The sequence below is a fragment of the Naumovozyma dairenensis genome, chromosome 8 (assembly GCF_000227115.2).
Source record: "Naumovozyma dairenensis CBS 421 chromosome 8, complete genome".
NCBI classification, from domain to species: Eukaryota; Fungi; Ascomycota; class Saccharomycetes; order Saccharomycetales; family Saccharomycetaceae; genus Naumovozyma; species Naumovozyma dairenensis.
In genome coordinates, this window is record NC_016486.1 from 143,568 (window position 1) to 163,831 (window position 20,264).

At 34.0% G+C, this 20,264-nt stretch overlaps 11 protein-coding genes and 1 non-coding gene across 12 annotated transcripts; 5 read left to right on the top strand and 7 right to left on the bottom strand.

Annotated features, from left to right (window-relative positions):
• Positions 1-106: 106 nt before the first annotated feature.
• On the bottom strand, positions 107-169 carry NDAI0Htrna9K. Its single transcript is given in 2 exon segments — positions 107-143; positions 107-169. It is a non-coding gene; the product is annotated as a tRNA-Lys (tRNA).
• A 651-nt stretch (positions 170-820) lies between these two features.
• Positions 821-2,632, top strand: MET1 (uroporphyrinogen-III C-methyltransferase; the record flags this gene model as incomplete). The annotated part of the gene is made up of 1 exon (XM_003671431.1): positions 821-2,632. One exon carries the CDS (start codon positions 821-823, stop codon positions 2,630-2,632), a length of 1,812 nt encoding a protein of 603 aa, XP_003671479.1.
• Positions 2,633-3,000: 368 nt separating this feature from the next.
• NDAI0H00630 (uncharacterized protein) lies at positions 3,001-4,038 on the top strand (the record flags this gene model as incomplete). The annotated part of the gene is made up of 1 exon (XM_003671432.1): positions 3,001-4,038. The coding sequence occupies one exon, from the start codon at positions 3,001-3,003 to the stop codon at positions 4,036-4,038; it is 1,038 nt and encodes a 345-aa protein (XP_003671480.1).
• Positions 4,039-4,406: 368 nt separating this feature from the next.
• Positions 4,407-5,471, bottom strand: DRE2 (electron carrier DRE2; the record flags this gene model as incomplete). The annotated part of the gene is made up of 1 exon (XM_003671433.1): positions 4,407-5,471. The coding sequence occupies one exon, from the start codon at positions 5,469-5,471 to the stop codon at positions 4,407-4,409; it is 1,065 nt and encodes a 354-aa protein (XP_003671481.1).
• Positions 5,472-6,230: 759 nt separating this feature from the next.
• Positions 6,231-8,162, bottom strand: SIS2 (phosphopantothenoylcysteine decarboxylase complex subunit SIS2; the record flags this gene model as incomplete). The annotated part of the gene is made up of 1 exon (XM_003671434.1): positions 6,231-8,162. One exon carries the CDS (start codon positions 8,160-8,162, stop codon positions 6,231-6,233), a length of 1,932 nt encoding a protein of 643 aa, XP_003671482.1.
• A 1,720-nt stretch (positions 8,163-9,882) lies between these two features.
• TRM112 (RNA methylation protein TRM112) lies at positions 9,883-10,290 on the top strand (the record flags this gene model as incomplete). Its single annotated transcript, XM_003671435.1, has 1 exon — positions 9,883-10,290. One exon carries the CDS (start codon positions 9,883-9,885, stop codon positions 10,288-10,290), a length of 408 nt encoding a protein of 135 aa, XP_003671483.1.
• A 188-nt stretch (positions 10,291-10,478) lies between these two features.
• Positions 10,479-12,044, bottom strand: NOB1 (rRNA-binding endoribonuclease; the record flags this gene model as incomplete). The annotated part of the gene is made up of 1 exon (XM_003671436.1): positions 10,479-12,044. The coding sequence occupies one exon, from the start codon at positions 12,042-12,044 to the stop codon at positions 10,479-10,481; it is 1,566 nt and encodes a 521-aa protein (XP_003671484.1).
• Positions 12,045-12,421: 377 nt separating this feature from the next.
• SGT1 (co-chaperone SGT1) lies at positions 12,422-13,630 on the top strand (the record flags this gene model as incomplete). The annotated part of the gene is made up of 1 exon (XM_003671437.1): positions 12,422-13,630. One exon carries the CDS (start codon positions 12,422-12,424, stop codon positions 13,628-13,630), a length of 1,209 nt encoding a protein of 402 aa, XP_003671485.1.
• A 130-nt stretch (positions 13,631-13,760) lies between these two features.
• Positions 13,761-14,255, bottom strand: NDAI0H00690 (uncharacterized protein; the record flags this gene model as incomplete). The annotated part of the gene is made up of 1 exon (XM_003671438.1): positions 13,761-14,255. One exon carries the CDS (start codon positions 14,253-14,255, stop codon positions 13,761-13,763), a length of 495 nt encoding a protein of 164 aa, XP_003671486.1.
• A 749-nt stretch (positions 14,256-15,004) lies between these two features.
• Positions 15,005-15,436, bottom strand: NDAI0H00700 (uncharacterized protein; the record flags this gene model as incomplete). Its single annotated transcript, XM_003671439.1, has 1 exon — positions 15,005-15,436. One exon carries the CDS (start codon positions 15,434-15,436, stop codon positions 15,005-15,007), a length of 432 nt encoding a protein of 143 aa, XP_003671487.1.
• Positions 15,437-16,899: 1,463 nt separating this feature from the next.
• Positions 16,900-17,724, top strand: BET3 (TRAPP complex core subunit BET3; the record flags this gene model as incomplete). Its single annotated transcript, XM_003671440.1, has 1 exon — positions 16,900-17,724. The coding sequence occupies one exon, from the start codon at positions 16,900-16,902 to the stop codon at positions 17,722-17,724; it is 825 nt and encodes a 274-aa protein (XP_003671488.1).
• A 24-nt stretch (positions 17,725-17,748) lies between these two features.
• Positions 17,749-19,986, bottom strand: GPT2 (bifunctional glycerol-3-phosphate/glycerone-phosphate O-acyltransferase GPT2; the record flags this gene model as incomplete). Its single annotated transcript, XM_003671441.1, has 1 exon — positions 17,749-19,986. The coding sequence occupies one exon, from the start codon at positions 19,984-19,986 to the stop codon at positions 17,749-17,751; it is 2,238 nt and encodes a 745-aa protein (XP_003671489.1).
• Between the last annotated feature and the right edge of the window lie 278 nt (positions 19,987-20,264).

Consider the following 20,264-nt stretch of genomic DNA (forward strand, 5'->3'; position numbering starts at 1 on the left):
TTAGCTTGTAGCACAAGTAAGGTTAATGATTACCTGCGTAGTTGGTTGTTGAAAGGACGCTCATACTCATTGTGAGTAGGGAACAGCAAAAAAAAAATATAAAGAACTCCTCATAGGGGGCTCGAACCCCTGACATTTCGGTATCCTTGGTTTAAACGAATGTGTTGTTTAAAAGCCGAACGCTCTACCAACTGAGCTAACAAGGATGAGTTCTCTGGCTGACTCCCTATGAGAAGTCGTCCCGTTGGAATGCGATTCCACCACCAATTATTTGAATCACGTGATCTGAACTAATCAAAAGGAAATTACGCGCCACGTGACATCTACACAGACAGAAGGAAAGACACACACACATTCCGTGCACCGCACCAGGACACACAATTATTTCCATTTTTTTGCTCACTGAAAGTCAACACAACTGGGAAAAACGACAACAAAGAGACCGCCGCTCAGTTTCACCGGATATATCATATATGTATGATTCACTTTGACATCAAAAAAACTGAAAATTTCATAAACTGTGGAGGGATACCATCAGTTTGAAAAATACAGTACAGTACGTACGTTTGTACGTAGGTAAGCCCACTTCGAGATGATTCAATTGCAAGCAAGTATAATGCATCCAATTATATTTATATTGATGAGTAATATAATATATATTTTTGAATTCTTGAATTTTTGAATCTTCGGATATTGTGAATTTATAGTCCATATATATAGTTGAAACAGAGACTGTACAACGTACTCTCTAATATTCTTCCCATTAAACCCTCTGTAGACATCCATACCGTAAAAAGAAAGTCAATTCTGGCATCCTAACATGACACAATTATATGAACCAATACCCTTAATAACCTCTACCAATTCAGTAAATGAAGTACATTTATTGATTGGAACTGGTGAAGATTCCTGTTCTCAAACCATTAGGAAAGCAAAATCAATTTTAAAATCCGGTGCATCACCAATAATAATTAATCCAACTTCACAATCTCATTATAAAAAATTATCCATTGAATTTGCTCATGATCCAAATTTTAAATTACTTAATAGACCTTTCCAATTATCTGATTTAACTCAATTAGGTAGAAAATTAGTAAGTAACATTGTGGACCGTGTATTCATAAATTTACCACCAAATGATACCCTCTTAGCAAGAGATATTCATAATCAATGTATCAAATTAAGAATACCTATAAATACATTCCAAAGACCGGAATATTCGACTTTCACAATGTTACCTACATATATTGACCCTAAGGGAAGTGGGTTACAAATCTCCGTGACAACAAATGGTAGAGGTTATATCTTAGCGAATAGAATTAAAAGAGAAATAGTTAATAATCTACCATCAAATATCTCCGAAATCGTAACAAATATGGGTCAATTAAGAGACCAAATTATAAATGAAGATCATAAAATATTACTAAATGAAAAATTCTTTTCTACAGAATTATCAATTAATAAACTGGGGTACGGATTGGATAATGATTCGTGGGAAAGTCATAAATTCAATAAATTAATTAAAGAATTTGAAATGACTAGTAAAGATCAAAAATTGAAAAGAACAAGATGGTTATCTCAAATCATGGAATATTATCCATTATCAAAATTAGCAGATATTACAATTGATCAATTATCTGACACCATGGCAAGTGGAACTACCAACATAAATACAAACAAAAAAGTGACCAAGACACCAACCGATGACGATGATTTCGCATCTATACCTTCAAAACAGCAAAAGTTATCACCATCTCCTTCATCTGGGGAAAAGGTACAAATACAATTGCAAGAAAAAGAAACTACCACAAAATCCAAGGGGTCCATATCATTAGTTGGAGCAGGACCAGGTTCCATATCCATGCTAACAATAGGAGCATTACACGAAATCAAAACAGCAGATCTAATCCTAACAGATAAATTAGTCCCACAAGCAGTCCTAGATTTAATTCCTCCAGAAACAGAAACGTTCATAGCAAGGAAATTCCCCGGAAATGCAGAACATGCACAACAAGAATTATTACAAATGGGTCTCACTGCTTTACAAAATGATAAAAAAGTGGTTCGTTTAAAGCAAGGTGATCCATATATCTTTGGTCGTGGCGGTGAAGAATTCTTATTCTTTCAAGAAAATGGATTTGAACCGATAGTCTTACCAGGGTTAAGTTCATCATTAGCATCTACCGTAGTATCAAAGATTCCAGCTACACAAAGAGCCATAGCGGATCAAGTTTTGATATGTACAGGTACAGGAAGAAAAGGTAGTCTCCCAGTTATACCTGAATTTGTTCGAACTCGTACCACTGTTTTCTTAATGGCTTTACATAGATCAGAAGAATTGATTGATAATTTAATTAAGAATGGTTGGGATGGGGATGTACCCGCAGCTATAGTGGAGAGAGCATCTTGTCCTGATCAAAGAGTTACAAGAACAAAATTGAAATATGTTCCTCAGGTTATTGAAGAAATTGGATCTAGACCACCTGGATTATTGGTTGTAGGGAACGCAGTTAATGCATTGATACGAAATGAATATTTGAATTCACTTGATTCTTCTTCTTCCACTTCCAAATATTATATGGAGGAGGGTTATAAGGCGTTCGAGATCAATGATCTTTCTAAATTATTTTGAATTTATACCAGAACATAAGACTATTGATTATAGGTCCTACATTCTATTTAACTACTGAACTATTTATTTATTAATTTATTTATTTATTTATTTATTTAAACACCCATAATGCATAATGTTTTGTATTCTTATTAAACATATCTACTTTTCCTTTTACATAATCCTATATTCTCAACAAGGCGATGAGAAAAAGGAAAGCGCTTTCGAAAACTCCGGACTTCAAACGGAAATAAAATGACTGAATGACTGATGGAAAATTTCAATGATTTATAATCATCAACATATTTCCACGAACATGCATACGTAGATAGCTTCCTACCTAGCTTGGGAAGAAACAGACACACACGCCGCTATAGAAAAACCAGTCAATGTTCAGAAGGTTCCGTCAAACATCCTCAAGGCAAATTGGGTTTGCCTTCGACATAGATGGTGTGTTATTAAGAGGTAAAACTCCCATCCCAGGAGCCTCAGATGCATTAAAATTATTGACTAAATCTAAGATACCATATATTTTATTGACGAATGGCGGTGGTACCACTGAACGTGAGCGAGTTCAATTTATTTCTAAAACACTGAATACGGAAATATCTCCAGAACAAATAGTCTTAAGTCATTCACCTTATAAAGGTTTAGTTAATAAATTTGAAAGAATCTTGGCAGTGGGCACACCTTCCGTCAGACATGTAGCTGAAAGATATGGGTTTAAAGATGTCATACATCAAACTGATATCATTAGATATAATAGATCAATTACACCGTTTAGTGGGTTATCGGATGCACAATTGAATGAATATTCTCGAGAAATTTCTAATTTGGATAGTAAAAAATTCGACGCAGTGTTAGTTTTCAATGATCCTCATGACTGGGCAGCAGATCTTCAAATTATTTCAGATATAATTAATTCTGAAAATGGTATGTTAAATACTTTAAGAATTGAAAAATCGGGAACTCCATCAGTACCGATATTTTTTTCTAACCAAGATTTATTATGGGCTAATCCATATTCATTGAATAGATTTGGTCAAGGTGCATTCCGTCAATTAGTTCATAAATTATATGCAGAAATGAATGATCAAAAAACGTTAGAAGATACTACCATTGGTAAGCCAACGAAATTCACTTACGATTTCGCTCATGATGTTTTAGTAAATTGGAGACATAAGTTATTATTATCAACTAGGGAACCTATTAAGGTCGCACAGGGTCCCTCACCATTCAATAAGGTATTTATGGTTGGTGATAATCCAGCAAGTGATATCATTGGAGCTCAGAATTATGGATGGGATAGTTGTTTAGTCAAAACAGGTGTTTACCGTGAAAGTGATGAGTTAACCTATTGTAAACCAACAATGATTGTAGATGATGTTTTCCATGCAGTTACAAAAGTCTTGGAAGAAAATTTATAGACCGTAAAGTTACATTAAAACAAGGATACTTTATAATTGTATAAACGTATAAAAACGAGTAAATAATATGATATTATGTGTCTTTTTATAATGATTCTTGTTTTATTGTGATATATAGTATTATATATCACAGCACTTAAATATATAAATCAATTCCATAGTCAATCATTTATAATCTGTTTTTACTTAACTTGCCATATTGAAATAAAGCAGTATTATAAATGAGACCTTTAGCTAGCGCAAAGTTTTTCCAATAAACTTTGTTCAGTAAAGTTACTTTAAATCGCAGTAGCCTGAAATCCTGTTCTCTAAATTTTCGTCATAAATAAAAAACAACCGTTGTGTTTGCTACTTTGTTTGAAGTCGCCTTACAAGTCATCAGAAATACTGGTTAAATTGATAGCTTCACCAGGTTTGAAAGCTGGTAAACCTAAATATGGACAACCTGTACATCTAAAGGCATCACCAAGAGAACATGAACCACAACCACCAATCTTCTTACCATCAATAGTAAAATCAATTTCAGTCAATTCATCTTCAGTAAATTTAACCACGTTATCTTGTTGACTTCTAATGTTGTCAATTTCTTCCTCTTCTTCTTCTTTGATACCACAAGAACAGTCCTTACACGCTTTCTTCTTCTTAGTTTGACTCTTACCACATATAATCATAGTAATATTACCGTTATTGTCTCTTTCTTCGATTAAATCTTCTTCTTCAACAGATTCTTCATCATCCAAGTCATCAAAGAATTGAGCCTTATTAGAATCACTAAAGACATCAGAATTCCCACTTTCTTCATCATCATCTAAATCATCATCATTATCTTCCGCAGTATGATGAACCTTACACACACACTTCTTCTTGGTATTTGTAGTTGTGGTTGTGGACGAAGAGGGTTTCTTAAAAGTGGGCAACGGTTTCTTAACCTCGGATGATGATGAGGCAGATGCCTTTTTGAAACTTGGTAATTTCTTTGCACCTGAAGAGGCAGCAGCAGTTGTAGGGTTAGACTTCAATGGGATCGCTACAGTCTTCTTAGCTCCAGTATCTGGTTTTTTAACCCAATGATAAGCTTCCAAATCAGCGGCGGCATCATTATTCTTGATTTCGAATCCGTTAATAAGGGCATCGATCTTGTAGGTATCACTTAACCCATATAATAAACCGTTATCTTTCAAAGCAGAATTCAAAATAGGGATCAATTTCTTTGGAAATAAGATGGAATCACGAGCTTCTGGAGTCATGTAATGAATTATATCATATTCGTTGTTCTTCAATTTGATGGAACCATCATTGATTTTATTGATTAAAAATTGATTAACCACCTTCCAATTCCTTTTTGGTGCATTGTTTTTGAAATCTTCAACTAATTCCGGAGTAGTTGTGACAGCTGGATGAATCAATAGTAATGTAATCTTTGGAGTAGACATCTTCGTTATATAGGTACTTTTTTGTCTATTCTATTAAGAAAGTTGTTGGTTTCACGGTGCCTAAAAAAATGGAACTTGAGAAAACTTTGCAAGCAAAAATGAATGAATTAAGAAATAATTACACCCTCGTTTTTATGTTTAATTAGTTCTCTGGGATAGATTATTCGTGAAGTTGAAAAAGTTCTTTCAAAATATGGATATTACATTAGTAAGCTCTTCAAATTTTCCAAAAATTCATATTAAAAAATGTGACCGGGCCGGTGTCTTTTCTCAAAATGAGACCGCGCCAGGTATTTTTGTCCTATTAGTTAGAAAAAAACAAGAACAAAACTGTGGCACCAAATAAGATGGAACTTTTGAGAAGTTTTGAAGGAAGTGAGTGTCCTTTGTGTAACGTGATTATATTATCATATATTAATCAAAACAAGGCCCAGTTTGAAAAAAATCATTTGGAATGTTTCTACTTTCATTAACTTCTGACGTGAGACAGTATTAAGGGAATCTCTTGTCTTAAGAATGATTCTAAAAAGGAATTAAAAAAAAAAAAGGAAGAAGAAAACAAATTTCATGAATGAATGAATAAGAACATTTTAAACAGAAAATTATAGATTATGCTAGTACGTATAGAAAATTTCAATACTATTATCTTTTTTGTCATAACTACTATAATATTTTTAACAAATAAGGATATGATTCGGAATGTATGAAAAGTAAGTGAAGCGTCTTTTATATTGTTGATGGATGAATAAAATTGAGTTATTATACCGTCTTGTTATTGGGCGTTTCTTCTTTCGCATTATTTGACTTGGTTTCATTGTATTCATTGGATTCCTTGTCGTCATCATCGTCATCGTCCTCATCATCGTCCTCATCATCGTCATCATCGTCATCATCGTCATCATCGTCATCATCGTCGTCATTATCGTCCCCGTCATCTTCTTCTTCATCATTATTTTCTTGATCTGCATTATCATCATCGTTATCATCGTTATCATCGTTATCATCATCTTCATCTTGATCTTGATCTTTGGGATACCCACCTAATTTCATAACCACTTTATCAACGATTTCATTCGCGTCCATCATACCACCAAGTCCAATATCTCCATTAAATGACATAACTTTCTCAGAAGGTTTAAAAACAGTAATCCATGGCATTTCCTCTTTAATAATTTTCAATTGTTTCCTCGTCATCAACGTATTATACGTACTACTAAACATAGAAGGGGCTAAAAAGATGGGGAAATTTGTATTCCATGCTCTAATGACGCACGTCAACAAATTATCACATATTCCTAGGGATATCTTTGATAATGTGTTTGCTGTTAATGGTGCTAAAACGAGAATATCTGCCCATCTTCGAAGTTCAATGTGGAGGACTGGGTCCATTCTTTGTTTCCATGTATCCCATTCATCTTGATCTGTCCAGACTTGGATATGGGATGGTAATTCCATTTGCTCTGCTCTAGTTGCCATTGACATATTTGCAGTTGGTTCATGTTGTTGTTGTTGTTGTTGTTGTTCGGATGTAGGGGAGTCAATTAATGGAGCGGATTTGTTATATTTTTTATGGTATCTCTTTGTGAAGAATTTCGTGGCTGAGTAGGTCAGGATCACCTGAATTGAAATCTTATCTTTTCCATAAATATCTTCTAATTTTTTAATCATTGATTTTATCTTGAACACTGCTAATGATCCACATGCACCAAATAAGACATGTAATTTACCATCATCTTGTGGTAATCTTGGGTCAATGTTTTTAGCTGTTTCTCTTTTCGGTATATTTGGTGCTATACTATGTGGTATTTGATCATCTTCCATTACTGATTCTAAGGAAATACCATCACCTGAATTTATCGACGTTGTTGTTGTTACGCCAGTTGTATTAGTAGCAGTAGTAGTAGTAATGGGCATTATTGGAGGTTGTATTTTAGTATTGATGATATTGTTGTTGAAAGATATAGGAACATCATTCATTCCCGTTGAGATAGAAGTTCTTGGACTCGTGATTGGAGATCTTGCAGAAGAAGGGGTATGTAATGAATCTTCAACAAGGAAATGAGCATGTTCTTCAATTTTAGCAGTTTCTAATTTCCCTTTCAATAATTCCGTGAATTCCATTGAATTTTCCTGTGGTATTTCCACTTTCAATGGATGTTTAGTTGTCGTTGTAGAATCTCGTGTTGTTGTTGTTGTTGTTGTTGTTGTTGTTGGTGTTATTGCAGTGTGCCCTGATGGAGGAGATAATGGTCTTGCTTGATTAGAGCTTGTATGTATGTTTGATACCTCTGCTCTTAATGGACTCCTTTTCCTTAAAGAAGTGTCATTTAATGTACCATCATGAGTTGTTGAAGAAGAGTCTTTTAAGGAGACCCTTGAGTCACTAAAGGTAACTGCAGGAGCTCTTTTCAAACCGGATTCTGGCGTTGCGTTTACGACAGCACCGGAAGTACCACTTACGTTCATGATAGATTTCGTACTTGGAGTAGCAGATTTAGTAGAAATTGGGGTAGTTACATTGTTGTTGTTTGTCATAGTTGTTTTCGAAATGTTTGTAGGACAATCTGTGGCCGTAGTAGGAGAAGTAGTAGTAGTAGTTCTCAAATGAGGCAACTGTTCATGTTGTTTTCTCTTCTCGGCGGAACGTTCGAGTTCTGGTTCCTTGTTATGGTTTTCAGTGTCACTAGCCATATTAAATTCTTGTATATGATTACTGTGTGTTATTTCTTCCCTCCCCTTTATTGTGTGAATAAATGATATGCCACTATTATAAGTCTCTTGAAATGAGAGTACCGTGAATGTATCTTTAATTTTGGTCCAAAGCAGCAGCAGTTGTTCTCTAAAGCTTTTATTAATTTGACTCTATACTTGTTTAGCTTGACCTGCTCCTCTGTCTGTATTCTACAATGTACCTTATTACCTTATTTCCTTATACATTCATGCTATATTATTATAAGGCACTACGTATAGTAATTAGTAACTAGTAGTGGCGACTTCCTAATTAGTCCGGAACAGAAGCAAAGCGAATTGTGCGGTGTTTTTTGTCCCCATTGTCAGGTCTTCCTTCCCTTCCTTCCTCCTTTCTTCGGTGTCTGTGCCTCCAGTTTATTTGGAAGCACAGGCCTCGCCATTTATTTTTATTTTTATTTTCTTTTTATTTTACGTCGTGATGACGTGCGGGGCGGGGAGACGGAGTGGGAGCATGATGAGGGGGCAATTCTAGGGTTAGGTCCCTGAACCCTGATGTTTTTCGCTTTGTGTCACACTAGGGCTACAGACGCCGTAAGAAGGGAACAATATACAAAAAACTAATGTTATTCAAAAGTGGATTCATAGGCAACTCGTCGGACTGGCCTTGTGCATTGCCGTGATCTATTCGTAGTATTATGTTATCTTGTAATAAATATATTCTCTTTTATGGAAGCTTCAACAATTAGAAATCTCGGTCTTTGTTGGTGGATGATTTCACTGATGTGTACAATGGAAACTCGAATCGTTATTACGTACTTGAAAATCAGAGCCTAGTCGATCAATTAGGTCGCCGATATCTCTTTTCCCTATGTTAACCTCTCCACCTTTGAATGAAAAGTGGAGTACCTGTCAACTAGTTCCGGAGGTTTGACTACTTTCATCTTTAAGAATTGGTATTTCAGCATATTGAATTGGGAAATTAATATGTCTTCCACTAGCGTTAACAATAACTTAACCAAACCTTAAGTATTTGAGTAGATTGTTGATCACATATGCTTCCTCCGGTGGCGATAAACGCAGACACATTCAAGAAGCAATGACTTCCGAGAGTTTAGCTTTGAATCCTGTGGAAGAGTGCGTTAAATTGAATGGAGGTTTTATCTGACACAATCGACGTCAATACCTGAGCTGATAAGATATCTTGGATGGTTCGAAAAATGGTATTCACTCTACTTCTGTACATTACATATATCAGTAGTTAAAATGTTGTTACTATTACCGGGGTGAAGATGAACGAAATCTGAGAAGCAGAGTAAACCCTATGTCATTAAATTTTAAACTTTTATTTAGCAAGAAGGCATTAAACCAAATTGATAAGTAGTTAGATATTGAATTTACTAAAAAGAATGTAAAAATATATGTAATCTAGTCAAGTAATGTAGCCTACATATGTAACGTCCTTTGTCCTATTAGTACTCCAGATGGTTAACGCATTGCAGCAAAGAAAACGCGCAGAGGAATCCATCTCATCCCAGAAACTTCTAAAATTTGCAGAAAAAAATAAAATGAAAAATTTCACTTTTTGGGAATGAATGAAGTTCATCAACTACCTAAATTGCATTGAAGAAAACACGATATTAAAGAAAAAGGCTATTGTTCTTTCTACTTGTACGAACCAATTATATTTGATCCAACGAGACAACCAACCAACGCAAAAAAAATGAAATTTTTAACAACCAATTTTTTGAAATGTTCAGTGAAAGCTTGTGATACAAGTAATGATAATTTCCCATTACAATACGATGGTTCTACATGTCAACTAGTTCAAGATGAAAGTATCGAATTCAATCCTGAATTTCTGTTGAATCTAATGGATAGACTCGATTGGAGCGCAATCCTTATGGTGGCAAGTGATTTAGGTAATACTTCATTACCTCAACAAAAACCAGTATTTAATAAAGATAATGATGAATTATCTGAAGAAGATATGATCATATTGAAAGATTTCCACACTCTTTTAATTCAAACCAATATAGTGGAAGGTCAAATGAAATGTAGAAACTGTGGCCATGTTTATTACATCAAGAACAGTATTCCAAATCTATTACTCCCTCCGCATTTAGCATGAATATAGATAATTATAATAATAATTATAATGTATTAAAAAGAATGTATAATATAAACAACCATATATAAAAATATGTGTGTACGAAAAAATAATTATGGTAAAGTAAGTCTATAATTTACATTTTTTGGTGATATGTTACTTAAATAGGTGAGAATAGGATATATAATTTTTGTTTTTACACAATTGTCTTATTTCCTTTTACTACTGTTGGCATATCTACCTTTACCAACACGCACAGAATGCTGCTTCAGACCAGAAATAGCAAAGGGTGAAATATAATTATCAGCGGATCCACCTCCAATCCAATTATTTAGCACTTTTTCATTATGCCTTCTTGTCCAGTCTTCTTGCTTCATCACTTGTTCATATTCTCTTTGATCTTCTCTCAATAAATTTGAACCTTGCTTTTGCTGTTGTAGATTTTGTTTAGTGTGATCATAGCCCTTCTTACCATATCTTTTTTGAGAATTCTTTGATAGAGGGCTTGCCATAGAGTATCTATTCCCTCTATTATTCCATTGGAAATTAGCTTTCAAATGTGGTGTAATCTTACCAGTCTCAGAATCAACAGACACAGCACACCTTAATAAAGTTCCTTGACCACCACATGATGGACAGAAATGTTTCACTTTACCATCTTTAGATGCTGGGAATAGTTTGAAACATGCGTGGCATCTTAACATATAATTACGAAGCCTTTTAATTCTTAAACCGGACATGAAATTCATCAAATTTAAATTCATTTGTAATGCAACATTTTGCACTGCAAAATCACCTGTCGCTAAAGCCACTTGATTCTTTGGTAAAGTTAATGCAACATTTAGGTCAGTATCAATGGCTTCAACACCTTGTGATCCAGTAGTATCCTCTCCACTATCTTTTATTATTGTCTCAGTTAAATTTTCTGGAGTAATCCAATCTCCGTCGTCATCTGCCTCTGAGAATTCTTCCGTTAAATCCTTGGAACTAGCACTATCCTTATCTTCTTCTTCCTCTCCTTGTATTTCTTTTTCATGAGTTTCGGTAATTGTATCTTCGACGGCCACGCCTTCATTAACTGTTTCAATGTTGTCTTTCTTTTCTTCCTCTTCTTCTTTTGAAGGTACGTCCCCTTCTGTGGTGTTTGCTGCAGCTAACAATGCTTCTCTCTTTGCCTTTTGTTTCTTACCACCTCTTCTACGATTCTTTTTCTTTTTCACCAAATCACTCTCTTCTTTTTCTACTTCTTGTTGTTGTTCACCTTCTTTTTTCGTTTCTTTTGGAATCGTAACAGGCTTAGCAATGGTTGGATATAACTTCTTTTTCTTATCTGAATCAATACTTTTTTTAGTCTTACTTGTTTTAGTTGTTTCAGTTTCATTCAAATGATCTAAGGAGTCACCTGGATTTTTCCTCAATCTCCAATCCCCTTTATTCAATGTAGTTTCCAATTCATAAGTCAAAGCCAATATATGAATATCATTAGCACTCAAAACCGAGTAATCACCAGTCAATTTAGCAAACTTACTAACTTTATCAATGGACACTTGATTAGGATGAAGTAATTTCAATGCACCTAAATCTTTCCAAATTTCTAAATTCTTTCTAGCTTGTTCATCTTTGATTTCATGAAAAACAGTTGGTGTAGTATAAAATTCTTCAGCATAATTTTGATAATGCGTATAGGAATTCGTGATTAATGGTGTAGCATCAAGGACAAGCGCTCTTATGTGAGGGGCTTGTACTTTTTTTCTTTTCCCAAATTCTTCAGTCATTTTTATTCGCTGAAGTACTAACCTCTAAATAGTTTTACTTCGATTAAATGGCAGATGATAGTAATGGCTGATATTCCTGGTCTTTTGTATTGTATATATCTGTAATCAAAGCTCATCGATTTATTTTCACCGCAAAATTTTCAATATTTCTTTAATACAGTGTGGTGTCCTGATTTTTATCACTTACGTATAACACCAAATACGTTAAATCTAGAATACAGGGAAGTGTTGTAGTTACATTAAATTGAGTTGAAATATGTAAGGAACAAAGAAGAACAAACTGATTAGTCTCCGAGGTGTCTTTGCATATACTCTTACGCAAAAAGCATTCTTGATAACAATAAAAAAGTAAGCACTTACCTATAAAATAGTAAGAAATGACGATTGAATCAGACTTGAAAACAGCTTACCAGACTTTATATGATCATAAGAACCCTGAAAATGCATTAGAATTATATAACGGTATATTGGAACAATCACCCGAAAATTTGAATGCTAGTATTTACAAAGCAGCTTCATTGGAGAAACTATATTTCGCAAATGAAAAATGGCATAATGAAGAGACGATTGAGTCTGCTAAGAAATTGTTAAACAAAGCGCTAGATTTGGCAATAAATAGAGGTATTCGTTCTAAGATTGGTTTGATTTATTTCAGATTCTTCATTCATTATTTTAATTTGAAAAAATATCAGGATTCGAAGATATATTTCGATAAATGTAAAGAATACGACTATGTTGATCCAACTTTACCACTTTGGGAATCTAGACTGAATAAAAAACTGGAAAAATTAACCAAGAACAAAGGGAAAACTAATGTATCAACACAAGCTACTACAGCTCCGACCGCAACCACGAAGAGTGAATTGAAAGAACAAAAAGTCACACCGACTCCCACTTCTAGCATTCCTAAGGCAGTTCCAGCAGCATTACCAGAAATACCACAGCCCACCAAATTTAGAACAGATTGGTACCAAACACCTAAGACAGTAACATTATCTTTATTTACCGCTAGTTTACCTAAATCTAAAGAAGACATTCAAACAACATTATCTTCCAAAGATAAAAGAACATTAAATGTCTCATATCCTATTCCTGACACAAGTTCGGAATTCCAATATAATGCCAAATTATCTCATGAAATTGATCCAGACGCAATTAACGTACAATTATACAGCAAAAAAATGGAATTTACTTTCACCAAAGTAGATGCAGTTCAATGGAAAACTTTGGAATCTGCCGGCAATGATGATAAACAAGAAATTAAGCAATTTGAATCAACGCCTAGTACCGGCAGTAGTACTAATTTGAGCTATCCATCGTCATCTAGGAAACAAACAGATTGGTCTAAATTAACCCTTGATAATAACGATGCTGCATATGGAGACAACGACGATGATGAAGAAGGAGATTCAGCAGATGCATTTTTCAAAAAACTATATGCGGGTGCTGATCCTGAAACGCAAAGAGCAATGATGAAATCATTCATTGAAAGTAATGGTACTACTTTAAATACTAATTGGGAAGAGGTATCTAAGAAATTTGTGAAACCTGCTCCACCAGAAGGTACTGAATTGAAACATTGGTAAGAAACTCATTCGCGTATAATGTACATGTAATAGCATAGATAAACTCGATATATGACTAAATATACAGGAATTTGTCAGAACTTTAAGCATACATAATTATACATTTATTTCTCTAGGACGGAAACTTTATTTATTTCGTTTTGAAAAGAAGGCGGGAACCATTTGATGGTGAGTAGATCGAAGTTCTGTCAAGCCAATTTGTGAGTATAATTGGCGATAATAACGTACGTCTTGGTGTCTTTGGATTTATAATACTTTCTCCCCTTATTACGCTATCTTCAATATGAGTTTTTGATTTTGTTTCCAAAAGAGGTGAGTTATGTATTTTACTTTCAGGTGTTTGAAATCCATCCTTCTGCTGCTCAAGCGATAATAAAGAATGGAAGGTTAGTCTTGTTGTGCAATTCTTTTTAATTGGTGTTATAGTATCGTGAACATTTCTCGTTATATTGGTGCACATACTCATGGTTCTCGATTTTTGATTCGGTACCGTTTCATCTCCAGTCTTGTCCTTAGTTTCTTTTAAGTTGTTTAAATCCATAAGCTGTCTAGCACTAATGGGATTATTGGTTTTACCAGTTCTTTTACTGATCTTACCTGTGTGTTTTATCTTGTTTTCTACCATTAGTTTCTTCAATTGATTAAGACTGATTGACTACACTCCTCGCTGATTGATCCTGTCAATATTTAACCTTCTTTTATCAAACTTGGAAATTATGTGAGTTAGGTCCGTCATGAGGAAGTTACTCTTTTAAATATAGGCAATTAATGACATAACTAACCTGCATGCTGCGTTGTCTCCAGTGTTAATGTTCCCTTTGAAAAGTTTCTATTTACTTCTTTCCTAAAAGGGTTTAAACTTTATCATTATGCGCGCCTCATTTTTTTTCCATTTAAAGTTTAAGAGAATCAACATAATTTTATAAAGCATAAAAGCTCATTCAGCCTCATTCTGTGAAAGAAAAAACATTTATACATCGTCCTGTTAATTGCCATATGGTGTAATCTTTCAAAGTCATCTGAAAACCTATTAAAAGTTAAATATTTACATATAAAAAAACCAAGCGACTCCTTCAAAAAGATTTGGAAAAACATAAGCAGCTTAACAAGAACAAGGCGCTATCAAAACTTTGAACTCCGGTACTATTTCTGGTGATGGGCCATTTATGTTTTGCTTCCTTGACCACTTTTTGTTTTCTTTTAATTTTGTATCATTGATTGTCTTTATTATTAAACCCTTTTTTAGACTTAAGTATAAAAAATTCCAACAAAAGGTACTAAAGAATATTTAATAGTATGCATTTTGTCCATAGAAAGTATTTATTAGGATTAAAAAGGGTAGCAAATTAAAAGTACAATTATATAAAGATTACCTTAAATCTCTAAATCATCGAAGATGTTAGTTTCACCAATACCAAAGATGTAAAGACCAAGGTTTTGGAATTTTACCTTCTTAAGCATGCTACCGGCCTTTCCTGGCAATGAAGCCGCGAGCTTATTCTTCAAGTTATTGAAGAAACTCTCATCAACCTCAGTTAATGTAGTATTCTTGATATACCACGTTTTTTTCTTGTCTTCTTCGAGGAGTTTTTGAAACTCTAAATGCTTCTTGAATTCTTCACCATTTTCCCTCATATGAGCCATTTCTTCTTCCAACGTCTGGGCATGCTTATCTTTAAGCATGCCCAAATATGCAAGAGCATCGTCGTTGTTCAAGATATCTGGCAAGGCAATATCTTTTTCTTTTTCTTTCCCGAGAACGCTGTTACATAAACAAAGGATTAGTGTTAGTGTTACTAGTTTCATTGTTAATGTTCTTTTTTCTTTTTTAAAAACTTTTTGGTTTGGTTTTCTTTCTAATTCAACAAAAAGAATATTCGTCTTTTGATAAATAATTGATGAAGTAAATGGAGAAAATACAACAAGTTTGGAATTTATATACACTGTTTTTCAACTTTTTCGTTTTAATGAAACGTAAAAACAAAACGAAATTTATTATTCTTCGAACTTGCTTATAATGTAAATGCTTGGGTTTCTGAGTCTGAATGTCTATAAAAAAAATTGACTGCTGTAAATCGTATGATTTGAGAAGAAAAAAATATGTCCCATTCAATAATTTAGTTCGAATGTGGTTCTCACATTATCATTATAGATGGTAAAGAGTTGCATTAAACCCGGTACCTTTAGTTATCACAAGAAGGGAAAGGTTGTTCCAGACTGCGAGAGTACTTTTGGAAAAGCAGGTTCTATAACAGTTAATATTTAAACAAAAGACCCAGAAACAAACTAAGAATTACTATTATATAAGCCAAAAATGATGATGTTTAACATTCTAGTGGTATGTGAGCTGTAGTAACTCCTATAATCTCTTTACATAGAGTTAATGTGTATAAAAAAACAAAAATAGCCTCTTTCCCTCCTGAGGTTAATATGATATGAGAACATTAACGAAAAAGCTCCTTTTTGAGAAGTTTTAGTAGTTGTCCTCATTTCTTCATTATGATAATGTTTCCATTAATCGTAATGTTTTAAGGCTAACAAGTATTACTTTTGAAAACTCTTCGAATTTCGGACTTTGATATTCTTCCCTCTCTTGCCGCAGGGTTTCACATGCGATGACTCGATGATGCCAATTGATGGCAGCGAACAATTCTTGGTGAGTTACCGTATTGAAATTGAATACTTCAAATAACAGTCTAATCTTTAATCAGCTATTGAATTTCATGGGGTCAACCTCATGTAACGCAACACCAGAAAGGTAAAGCAAGTCGTAACTTACAATTGAAAGGTCCCAACATGTCACAACAGATTGACATCAAACACAAATTGTGACGCAAAAACGGATTAAGATATTTTAACGTCCACGAACGAAACGTCCAAGGGTGTGGTCGCACAGCTCTTAAAAATGTGCCACCTACCTAAAAGAGAAATGGCCCAGAAGATCATGCAGGTCACCCAAAAGGGACACCCAGTCACCCGTTGTTGCCTAAAAGAGTATTGAAAGGAGGGCAGTCCAAATTATTTTCTAAACAGGAAACAAACTGTAAATATGAAACAAAGTAGAAACAAACTAGAACCCCTGAGAAATGAAATGATTTTACATAGTAGAGAAAGTCAATCCAAATTTGAGGAACAGAAAGACAAGATTTGATACTATTGGCAACAGGTCGCATTTGAAGATATCCTAAGCCAAACTGAAAATATATTAAAACAAGAAGAAGAATTCTGGAATTGATTTCTTTTAAACATTCAATACGAAAGAAAAAAAAATGTCGAAACCTCAACCTAGTGGCACCACATCGGCAACAAGCTCATCATCATCACAAATAAAATCATTAAAATTAACAGGTGAGGATATATGGAAGAATAAGACAGAAAAGATAAATACAGAGCTCTTCACTTTAACGTACGGATCAATAGTATCTCAACTTTGTAATGATTTCCAACGTGATTTTGAAAAAGTGAATGAAAATTTATTTTCAATGGGATATAATATTGGTGTAAGATTAATTGAAGATTTTTTAGCTAGAACTGCATTACCACGTTGTGAAAATCTAGTTAATACGAGTGAAGTTATTAGTTTATGTGCATTTAAAATTTTTTTGAATATTACACCGCAAATAACTAATTGGGATAGGAAAAAGGAAGCGTTCTCATTAATTTTGATTGATAATCCATTGAGTGAATTTGTGGAATTACCTATGGATGCGATGAAGGAACTGTGGTATTCAAATATATTATGTGGTGTATTGAAAGGTGCACTTGAGATGGTTCAATTAGATTGTGATGTATGGTTCGTATCTGATATATTGCGAGGTGATCCACAGACCGAATTAAGGATTAAACTAAATAGGATTCTTAAAGATGAAATACCAATTGGTAGAAGATTAAGCTACTTCCAACATAAACAATTTAAAACGAAGTTTAGAATACGTGTTTTAGTATCAAGAGTACATATATATATATATATAATGCATGGCAGGGCTGCTCGCAAACTACCTGACGCTAGAAATATGTATTTAAATGTTCATGGTAGAATTTTTTTTATTGTTTTTTTTTTTTTGTTGTATTTTTTCGTTTCAATCAATGTATAACGCTCGATTATATTGATTGGTTGCTTATTCACCCTTTGCATGAGAAGCTTCCCATTTTTCTCTAATTAAAGAAGTGATCTTCGAATTTCCCGTAGCATCTTCATTATCACTATCACTTGAAGAGGAATCATAAACATATCGGTAATTTGACCTCCCCTCTGATAAAATTGGAACATTAGACAATGAACCTCTAGAATTGACTCTAGACAACGCACTTGATATTCTTGAAACGACAGACCCTACAGAAGAAGATCTACTAGAACCAACGTCTCTATCACTACTACGTCCACGAATTGAATCATGTTGAATCTTTAGGAAATCAGGAGTTTGTTCTTGGTGACGACCTCTAACTGTCAATTTACTATCAGATTCATCAGTTAATTTATTGGTAGTTGCAAATTGATCAAAATCTTTGAATACATGTGGACCTAATTCATTACAAATAGTTGTAATTTCTAAACTCAATTTCTTTCTCGTTGTTTGAATCTCTTCAATTTTTTGCTTAGGATAGAATAATGTAATAAATAAAGGGCGTAATGATTTGAAAAGATCCATTCCGATTTCACCAGTTTTCAAACTTGAATATGAAATGAAGACTAGTATGGCATAAAAATAAAAGAATTGGATGATTGGACTTGATGACGGAACCCAAATTGATATTTCATTTTTGGATGCAATGGAAACTAACATTAACGAATACGTGACATAAAGAATTGGGGCCATAATTAATGCAACTATAAGTTTCCAAGTAGCTAATAAATCTGTGCCTTTAATTTTTACTAAGGATTTCTTTAAACCTTCTCTTGCTTTTTTCTTGGAATAAATACTACAACCAACGAAAATTGGTGTAAATAATATAGATCCCGGTAATGATAGAGCAAAAAACACAGATAATCTTGCTACTCTTGAAACAATATAAAATAAACATCTTATTGTTTCTAATGGACCAGTATGTAATGACATAACTTGATGATCTTTTAATCCCATTGCAAATAATTTATCATTATATTCATGAACCATTTTTTTCAAATTGATAATTCTTTCGTCATCTTTAAACTTAGAATAACCAACAAGTAATCTTCTATTAATCTCGACAATGACAGGTAAACTTAGTGTCAATTTGGAACGTTGATATAATCTACGGGCAGCTTGAATAGTCATTAAAGTGTCGAAATCAGGAGCATTCTCTGTAACAGAAAATAGCGCATCAGTAATCTTTGTCAATAATTTAGAAACAGTTTCCCTTGAATTCAATGCATATTGCTTACCCATTTCTCCATTAACTAAAATTGGTTCACCATATTCCAATACAGCTCTTGATCTAAATTTATCTCTATGGAAATAATGTAATCCGACTGGTACGACAGAAACTGTCATTGATGGATCTGCGGCAACAGCACCTAATGCCATAATCGCGACACCTGCTTTTATTGGTAATAAAGAAGGTCTGTCATGTGACCCACCTTCTGGAAAAATACCAACGCAACCCTTAGTATGTAAATGATCAAAAACGTTTTGGAACACTTGAGTATTATCAATTGGTTTAGCATATTTGAAAGTGGTTCCTTCCTCTAAATATTCTCTCACTTTCGGATTGGAAGATTTGAAAGGAGATGATAAGATTATAGTTTCATCATCAACCACTTTTGCAATTTGAGCATTGCTTAAATAATTTGGTAATCCAAGTAAACCTTTTGCATTGAACCTCTTTGTAAATTGAGGTGAGATGTTTTCTCCCGTACGACATCTACCTTTAATTAAAGTTGAATTGTTAATTAAGTCAGGAGCATAAATTTCAATATTTGAGGAGACAGGTTTTAAATTATCCTGAGCTCTCTCTACGGGGACACTCCCCATACAACGACCGAAAAACCCTACTAATTTCAATTTCAAACTGGAGGCGGCAGTTACAAAGCAAGCTTGTCTACCTCTTGAACTACCATGAGTAGCAGCGAGTTTCCTCGTAGTGGTCATGACTAGAGAAGGATCAATGAATTGATTCGCATGAGGAGCACAGACTAAAATTGTTGGTGTACCGTTCGGTGGTATGTTATAACCACCACGGACTTTAATCTCCCTAAAGAAAATTGTAAAAAGGATATTAAAAAGGAAAACGACAATGTCGTAAGTAAAAGATTTTAAATTGTATGTTAGACCGGTATAATCATTCTTGTACTGTCGTGATATCTTGGGAATATGAGCCCTTGACTTAGGTTTGGGATTAACATCGATGGTTTCCACTGGTTTCTCCTTCATAGTCATTATGACTGGTTATTATTTTCTGGATGATATTTTTTAATGTATTATTGACTTATTGCAAAATGTTTCTCTTTCAATTCAAAATGTATTAGAATTCCCTTTTGCACACCTTATATGAGGAGTTAACGGTAATGCGACAGAGTAGTCTGTAAGCTGTCTATTCGATATACCTTTCTTATTCAACATTTAGTATAATTGAGACTATTAATGATATATGGTCTGACTTTTGTTAAAGAGGAAACAACAATAAGGAGGGAGGTAGAAACAATGAAGTTCCTTCG